This window comes from Ctenocephalides felis, unplaced genomic scaffold, assembly GCF_003426905.1.
Source record: "Ctenocephalides felis isolate EL2017-DRISC unplaced genomic scaffold, ASM342690v1 CF-g0.4_SCAFFOLD_03571, whole genome shotgun sequence".
NCBI classification, from domain to species: domain Eukaryota; kingdom Metazoa; phylum Arthropoda; class Insecta; order Siphonaptera; family Pulicidae; genus Ctenocephalides; species Ctenocephalides felis.
Window position 1 is genome coordinate 60,616,080 of NW_020539725.1, and position 9,445 is coordinate 60,625,524.

The window sequence follows — 9,445 nt, forward strand, 5'->3', positions numbered from 1 at the left end:
GTTAATTTTAATTACATGAAGTTCTTTAAATACAAATATTATATGATGATGAGTGAAATTGTGAAAACCAATATTTGTTCAGGCGTTATTTAACATAATCGACCGTGTGAACAATATTATAGAAGTTATTAATCAGCAATTACTTCATTTCTTTAATAAAAGTTTAAGTCCTAGAATGCTAATTACAATGACAAACCGATCATGTCATATTTGAAGTATAAAACCATATTTAAACAAATTATATAAATGTGTATCATGGTTGACACTAATAAATGTGTGCATCACGAGTGTTACCAAATTACTAATAAACATTATTTAAAATTGTAATGTGATGTATTTATTTTTACTTAGATGCCATATTGTATAGTAGCAAAATAAGTTTTACTTCAATCGTGTGTGAACCTTACACGCACTCTTTTTTTTATACTTTGTTATTTTTTAGCTCGCCTACATGTTCTTCTTAATAATGTTCACCTATACGGTCTTGGTGAAAATGGACGACACTCCGACGTGGCAAGAATTTTATTCGATAGCATATATTTGCACTTTGGGTTGCGAAAAAATTAGAGAGATTGTGTCATCTGAACCAGTAGCCATTAGGTAATAAATATTTATAATTAATAATAATATTTATAATTAAATTCTTAGGTAAACAAGAGACAATTCATTATCGTTCAGATTTTTCTCATCTATGACTTATGAGACAAAAACTACATAGTATAGTCTTAGAGAATTAAATATAAGCCAATTCTTGCTAATAAAATTTACTATAATCAATATGACTAATATATTTTTTCCTATTTTAGTCACAAATTTGCAGTCTGGTCCTACAATATGTGGAATCCCTGCGATGCTGTCACAATTGTGGTTTTCCTGATTGGCCTGAGTCTGAGGCTAAGGGCCAGTACAAGGGACATTGGTCGTGTCTTGTATTGTGTGGACAGTATTTATTGGTACTTGAGGATTTTGAATATCTTAGGAGTTAACAAATACTTAGGTAAGATAATAAAAGGAACTAGTGGTGTATGGCATCGTGCCTTAAGGCAAATTGCTGGAACTTCCCGTAGTGTAATGAAATATTCGAGAAATTTTAAATGTTTTCAAATATATTATTACAAACACTGTAACTTTCATTAGTTTTGCTATCTTGTTTGTTATATCTGAGCAAATCAAATGTAAATCATAAATCATAAATCAATTTATCTTCAGAACATTAAAAATCGTCATTTCATTTCGAATTCAATTTCAAAAAAAAAAAAAATAGTTGCCTAATTTACACAAAATCGAAAAAGTGCTCCCGTATGGTCACAGTCTAAACGCATTTGCAAATAATTCTGTGCGACATTTTCACTTACACTGTGCTTACCTTGGCGGCATTTTCCCATTTTTCACATTGGAAAAGCGCTCACATAAACAGTTTTAACGCACTCGGGTAAACATTTGTACCAGAGTGCCGCTTAGACTGTGCTTAGCCTGGGTCATTTTTTGAATTTTTAATCCAAAATTACAAAAGTATTTTATGGAAAATAAAAAAATAAAAGGGACTCTACTGACGAGCAAATTAAAATGTTGACAGAAAAAGGGACTTTACTGATGAGAATATTGAAATGGCAATACGAATAGAGACTTTACTGACGAGAATATTAAAAAAAGGGACTCTACTAACAAGCAAATTAAAGTGTCAATAAAATAAAGGAACTCTACTGATGAGCAAATTTAAAATGTCAATGCAAAAAGGGATTCTACCGACGAGTATATCTACTGACAAGCGTATTAAAATATCAATACACTTAAGAACTTTACTGACGAGCAAATTAATATTTAAGTATAAGAAGGGACACTACTGACGAGCAAATTTAAAATGTCAACGCAAAAGGAATTCTACTGACGAGCAAATTCAAAATTTCAGGACAAAAAGGGACTCCACTGATGGGCAATTGAGATTGTCAATCGTAATTTGTACTCCACTGGCGTACAAATTAAAATGTCAATAGCAAAAAGGGACTCTACTGACGAAAAAATTAAAATTTCAATACATTTGCCAATAATTCTGTTCGACATTTTCACTTATACTGTGCTTATCTTGGCGGCATTTTCACATTGTTTCAATAGTTTTCACGACCAAACTGAAATAAAAATGAAACTCTACTGACTAGCAAACTAAATTAATAATAGACTCTACTGACAAGCAAATCAATAAATAGAATATAAATTAGGACTCTACTGACGAGTAAACAGAAATAAAAAGAAATTCATCTGACCAGAAAAATTAAATAAAAGTTAAAAAGGACTCTGGTGACGAGCGAGTTTAAAAATCTATTAATAAAATGCCATATTAGAAATTAAAAGAACTCAGCTGACGATCAAACTGAAATAGAAAAGAACTCTACTGAAGACCACGGTGAAATGAAAATGAAACTCTACTGACGAGCAAACTTAATTAGTATGAAAAAGAACTCTACTGACGAGCAAACCGAAATAATATATAAAAAGGGACTGAATTTCAAAAAAAAAAAATAGTTGCTAATTTACACAAAATTGAAAAATTGCCCCCGTATAGTCACAGTCTAAACTCTAAACGCATTTGCAAATAATTCTGTGCGAAATTTTCACTTATACTATGCTTAGCTTGACGGCATTTTCAGATTTTTCAATAGTTTTCCTTCGTTTTCACAAAATTGGAAAAGTGCTCCAGTAAGTAAACAGTCTAAACGCACTTGGGTAAACATTTGTACCAGAGTGGCGCTTAGACTGTGCTTAGCCTGGGTAATTTTTTAAATATTTTTCTGAGGTATGCCCTTTAAAAATGTTCAGAAACCTTGAAAACGTCGAGAAATGCAAAAGTTTTCATTTTTAATTTTTGGTCCATTTCTATAACTACCCTACGGGAAGTTAAATATATTAAAACAAACTGGTTTGAAATTATTATGCTTATGTTTTTGACAGAAAACTTTTAAAAAAGTATGTTTTATAATTATTACTATATTTTTGTGTCTTTTACCAGGTCCTTTGGTTACAATGATGGGAAAGATGGTGAAAAATATGATCTACTTCGTAGTCTTATTGCTGGTGGTTTTGATGAGTTTCGGTGTGTGCAGACAAGCTATATTGCAGCCTGGAAACGACGCCAGCTGGAATTTAGTCAGAGATGTAAGTTAATTATAATAAAGTAAAATTTTATCACTTATATATTTATATTTCTAACTTCTGTACTTCCTCCATGTCTTTTTAATCCGTGGACGCTGCACAATTGGACCAACATCAATTTTTTTTTACAATTAATGCTAAATTTAGGTATTTTTTCAACCTTACTTTATGTTGTACGGAGAAGTTTTTGCTGATTCCATAGATCCACCTTGTGGTTCCGAATTGGGTCTGAGCGATTGCGTAACCGGCCGTTGGATTACTCCGATTGTGATGTCGACTTACCTTTTGGTCGCCAACATTTTGCTGATCAACCTGCTGATTGCTGTTTTTAATAATATATTTATAGAAGTCAACGCTGTATCACACCAGGTGAAAAAGCACCAGCAGACAGGGGATTTATTTTTAGCCAAATTTTTAGTTTTACCCAGAGACCAGCTTGACCTCCTCCAAACACTTTTGTTGCTTTTATTTATATGTTTATTTTATTTTTATTATTTTTTTACCCAGGTTGTCTTCCAACCCTACTTTATGTTGTACGGTGAAGTGTTCGCTGACGAAATAGACCCGCCTTGTAGATCAAAGGGTCTTCGGCCCCAGAAGGGACAAATTCGACAGAATGGGAAGAGTTGCCCGAATGCGTCACCGGACATTTCATAACGCCGTTGGCGATGAGTGTTTATTTATTGGTTGCTAATATTTTGTTGATTAATTTGTTGATTGCTGTTTTCAACAATATTTTCAACGAGGTCAATGCTGTCTCGCATCAGGTTTGGGATTTTTAGTTCATTTATTTAGTTATATTGAGTTCATTTTATTTATCAGTTAACATTGCTTTATTATACTGTGACATTTTGTTAAAAAATTAAAATTTGTCAATATGTTTTTATTAAGGGGGTATTCTAGTGTAGAAATTAACAAAAAAACGATTTTTCTATTTCATATTTTCAAAGTTTAACTATCTAAGAATATGGGTACGAGAAGGTTTTTGAAAATTTGAATTATTTTCGGAGAGTTTTACTAACCCGGTCTCCATACTGGTTTGGCTTCACGCAAAACTTTAATGCGTTTTTCTCAGAATAGACTTTTTCAGTACTGTTGACACGATTTCTCAAGTTTTACTCGACTTCACTTGAAATGTTCAGAGAGTCTTATTTATAAACCTATCTATAGCCCGAACTAGGATTATTCCCAAATTCCATTTTTTTCTATTTTTAAAAAATTGGAGAATCTCAAAAAAAACCAGTAAAATAAGCACTTTTTTTTTCAAACAGCCGCCAATTTGTAAAAAAAAAATTTTTTTACTCATCATTAGTTCGGGCGATTGCGACATCATTATAGATTAATAATTTTTTATTTTTGGCTTTTTCGATGGCTGAGAGGGCTGAAATCTTGTCAAGACTGAGGTGCCAATTTTTTGAGACCATCCACTTCATCAGCTGCCAGTTTTTACAATTTTCAAACTTTTTTATTTTTTAATTTTGTTTTGTATTTAAAAAAAAAAATGGATAGTAAAAACATTCATTGCTTTCTTTTACGACGCTTTGAAAATGACCAAAAATTCATCGCTCTACACTAGAAACCCCCTTAACTTTCTGCAAAAATTCTCATTTATATATTATTTTTTTCCCAAGGTTTGGATGTTTCAAAGATTCACAGTCGTCATGGAGTTCGAACAGAAGCCAGTTTTGCCGCCGCCACTGATAATTTTAAGTCACTTTTATTTATTATTAAAATATTTAAAGAGAAAAATCAAAGGCGTGCGAGAAACTTACGACAATGGTCTGAAATTGTTTTTGGAAAAGGACGACATGGAACGTTTGTACGATTTTGAAGAGGAGTGCGTTGAGGGATATTTCAGAGAACAGGTGAGAAGAAAAAAAATTAAAATGTTTTGGGAAATTAAAAAATACTTTGTACTACGTTTGCGGTAAATTAAAAAATACACTTAAGACGCTATAATATATATAATATAATAATATAATAAATAAATATATAATATAATAAATACCCTGTCCATACAAAGTCAACACGTTAACGACCTTTGCCTCGACGAACCATATATTAGGTTGTCAAATATCTCCCTTCCGCTTTTTTGCTCTTGGTTTATAATACAAAAAGGCGGAAGGGGGATATTTGACAACCTACAATATATATATTATATATATATATATATTTATATATATATATATATATATATATAGATATATATATATATATATATATAATATATATTAATTGGAAACATATTTTTAATATATATTTTCAAGTTAAAATGGAAATCTCTGCTGTCTGATATCAGGTTTTTTAGAGTAGATATATAATTTCAAGAAAAATGAAGAAACTATGATTATTTGCTTTTGCGAAAAAAAGGAACTCTACTGACGATCAAACTAAACCTTAGAATCAAAAATGGGAAAAATTAAAAAAAAAACAGTCTCGAATCACTTTAAGTTACAATTGTATTTTTACATAAAAAGGAGCTCCACTGACACAATTTAACAATGTATAAACATAACCTTGAATCAATAAAAATAAATAACAAAATTTACAACACTCAAAAATTACAAAATAATTCTAAGAGAGAAAATGTACTCTACTGATTATCGAATGTAATCAATGATAGGAAATAACAAAATTAATATAAATACCTCAAATTACTATCTACTTTTACAAAAAAGGACTGCACTGCGAGCAAAATGAATCTTACAGAGTTTTATGCTTACTTTTTTCGAAAAAAAAGGACTATACTGACCAGCAAAGTGACTTTTCGAATTGTTTTAACGATCAACTACATCAGGTTCAGAATGACTTTTATGAATATAGAGACTTTACTGACCAAATTTAAATGTTTGGGTACTTAGTTAATTTACAGTTTACTTTCACGTGAAAAAGAACTCTACTGACAAACAAATTAAACCTTTTAGAATTTTACCTTTTGTTTATGACAGAGAGACAGACAGACAAAGAGAGTTCTCTGTCTACTGTCATATTAATAGTACAAAATTTGTTTTCCTCTTTTAGGAGTTCAAATTGAATCAATCTACAGAAGAAAGAGTCCGTAACACAACCGAACGAGTAGAAAACATCGTGCAAAAAGTCGAGGACATCAACCAAAAAGCCAATTTACAAATCAGCACAATACAGGTAAAACAAATTCAATTCCATCAATCCCAAATCTCTTTCCTTCAACTATCTTTTCCCTCAGAGTCTCGAGTTCCGTCTCCGCAAAATGGAGGACACGACAGGCCAAATAATGTCTCATCTGGCAGTTATCCACCGTTTTATGGCCCAACACACGACTCCTCCGCCCTTGGCCCCACATTCAGGCACCATTGTGGCCCAACAGCACCTTCATCAGTCTGCAAGCGAATTGGACAAAATTGCAGGCAGTCACGAAGTCGAGAGGCTGCGAAGGGCCAGCGAGAGATCGGATGAGACAGATGTGTTGGCTTTGGGCCAAGGCCTAGGGCCGGCTGTACCCACAGCTTTGGGCTTGGGCAGTGTGAGGAGAAGGCCGGTAGTCAGATCTCTGACTGAAGTTCGGCCTGATGCTTATATTTTTGATGATGGACGGATCGAGGTAAGGGGGGGGTAAAGGAATTAGATTGGTGGGTTGTTTTAAAATCTGCGACTAGATTGGATTGTTTTTTGGTTGTAGGTGAAACCTTTGAATGAAGAAGATGAAGACATGTTGGATGAGGACAACGTTTTGGCAGGTGATGTCATTAAACAGAGATTTATGGCATCGCATGCAACTTCACCAGTGCCTTCGCAGCACCATCTGCAATCGGTAAGATATATATACACACACATATAAATATATGTATATATATATATATATATATACTAGCTGACCCGGCAAACGTTGTTTTGCCAAGTAAGGTATTTTCTGAACAATATCTAGAGAATCAAAAATATTAATACTTCAAGTGCATAAGGATGTGTCGTTTGAATGCTATATACAATGAGGTATCATAAAAACAATAAACCCCATTAGTTTGTCTACATTTTGTCAATACAATCAAACTGGAAGTTTCATACACTTTCTATAAAAAACATGGTATAGTCCAATCCAAGTCTTTTCTGGTCTTTCGACTTATATAGTCATTACAAATTCCATTTAATCGAATATTGATTGCGTTTTTCAGATTTTTTTTCGCTTCTGAAGTTTGCGTATATTTGTAAATAATACTACTGAGCTTATGCGAGGAGAGATAAAAAACGAAAGTATTTCTTTTTGACCTGCTTTTTGAAAAGTTTCAAGTAACTTTCGATGATTAAAGTAAATTTAATGAAAAGTATATATGTAGAGCAGGGCAAAACACAAAGATCCAACTTGACTTTGAGCAAATATAAATTATATTATGAAAATCAAACCAGTTATATCACAACGAATGACACATTTCAAACGATAAAAATTGTCTTTTAAAAATTGTATAGACGAGATTAACTTGAAACGGCTAGATGGCAAACAGGTTTAATGTCTTATTTTAATTTTAAAGGTATTTTACAAAGTAATTACATTTTTAACTAATGCTAAAAAACTACCAACGGAAGAAAATACTTTTATTATGGATTTTTAAAGATTACGATTTATCTTTCAATATCAAAGTTATAAGAATCAAAGTTATAGCTGGTTATACATATTTTTCCCTCTACTTTCAAATATAGTTGTTAAACAATGCTAAGCTTTACTAGTTTTTGACACATCGGTGGTGGAACTTTTTAACCCCGGACCTTTATATATTACTATCTATTTTTCGATAAATTCTAAGAAATTATAACTGGGAAAATATTATTCGACAAAATGTTCATTTGATCGATACCAAATTTAGGTTCTGAATTTAAATAACTTAAATAAAAAATTATATAACCTAGAAAATGTTTCATGAATACCAATGAGTATATAATTATACAATTGAGATCTTTCAGAGCACCGTGTTTGAGAAAAATATGCCAAAAAGTGCATTTTCATATTAGCATTTCAAAAAATTTGATATATTGAGTTTCTAGTAACACTTGCGGCTCTATTACATGATTTTACTGCATTGCAAAAATATAGCTGTTTTTGTAAGAAACATATGTGATTTTATATTTTTATAATTTAGTACACCTATTTATAAACAACATACTAAAATTTTGTAACTCCAGTATAACGTTTTATATTTTTAAATATTTCAAAATACTCATCAAACCGTGGACTTGCAACTATTGGAAACTAGATATGCAAGAGTGCATTTGTTTACAAAATTGCATATTTATAGCTTTTTTTGTTAGAAACATATGTGATTTTATATTTTTATAATTTAGTACATATATTAGGTAATAACATACTAAAATTTTATAGCTTTAGTATAATATCGTATATTTTTAAAACATTTTTCAAAAGCACTTTTCATATCATATCCAACCGTCGATTCGCAACCAATAAAAATAGTGTATTTCTGTTAGAAACATATGTGATTTTATATTTTTATAATTCAGAACACATATTATGAAATAACATACTATAATTTCATAACTGTATTACAACACTTTATATTTTTAAAATATATTTTAAGCCGTCAATTTGTTTACGTTAAAACGATTACCAACGTTTTTGTGTAAAAATAAACCTACAAACAAAACTACTTAATACAATTTAATCATAATTAAATAATATTCGCGTAAAACATCCTATTAAACGTAATTGAATATTATATGTTAAAAACGTTTGACATTTGACGTATTAGCCACCGTCCATTGTTTTATTTAAATTACGCTTCTACAAAAATTTTCACATCGAAAATGTAAAGATCCTACATGATTTTAAAATAATATCTCACCTTTCCGACAACCTACTGATTGGCACGAACTTTTCAAGACTAAGACTGGCCAAATCGGTTCAGCCGTTTTCGAGTTTTAGCGAATCATTTTATCGAGAGCTCAATTTATATATATATATATATATATATATATATATATATATATACATATATCCTTTACCCCAGAGTGCCACAATCACACCCCTCGGCGTATCCCGTCAACCGAGTGCCGAAACCCCGACCAACGGCCAAGGACCAACTCCCCAGCCTTCTACCCAAACCCAATCTGGCCCTACGTCCGCCCACGGCCCACCGGTTCACCAAACGACGATTCAAAGGGCCAAATTGGAGAGAGGACTTTCTATGATGGAAGGACGAGGCAGGTTCGCACAAGACGACGGTGTCGATATTGGGCCTGCAGGAGATCTGACACCAGGAGGAGGAGATACGGAGCAGGACGATGATGCTATTTTGGATTTGAACTTCCAGGATGG

General features: G+C 32.0%; 1 protein-coding gene across 1 annotated transcript in view; it reads left to right on the plus strand.

Annotated features, from left to right (window-relative positions):
• Positions 1-9,443, plus strand: part of LOC113386416 (transient receptor potential cation channel trpm) — a gene marked incomplete at its 3' end in the record, with an annotated part of 29,946 nt that extends 20,503 nt beyond the window's left edge. Inside the window, 9 exon segments of the mRNA XM_026624197.1 lie at positions 443-600; positions 807-997; positions 3,005-3,150; positions 3,295-3,516; positions 4,779-5,012; positions 6,169-6,291; positions 6,353-6,727; positions 6,806-6,937; positions 9,138-9,443. Coding sequence (XP_026479982.1) covers positions 443-600; positions 807-997; positions 3,005-3,150; positions 3,295-3,516; positions 4,779-5,012; positions 6,169-6,291; positions 6,353-6,727; positions 6,806-6,937; positions 9,138-9,443 — 1,887 coding nt within the window.
• Between the last annotated feature and the right edge of the window lie 2 nt (positions 9,444-9,445).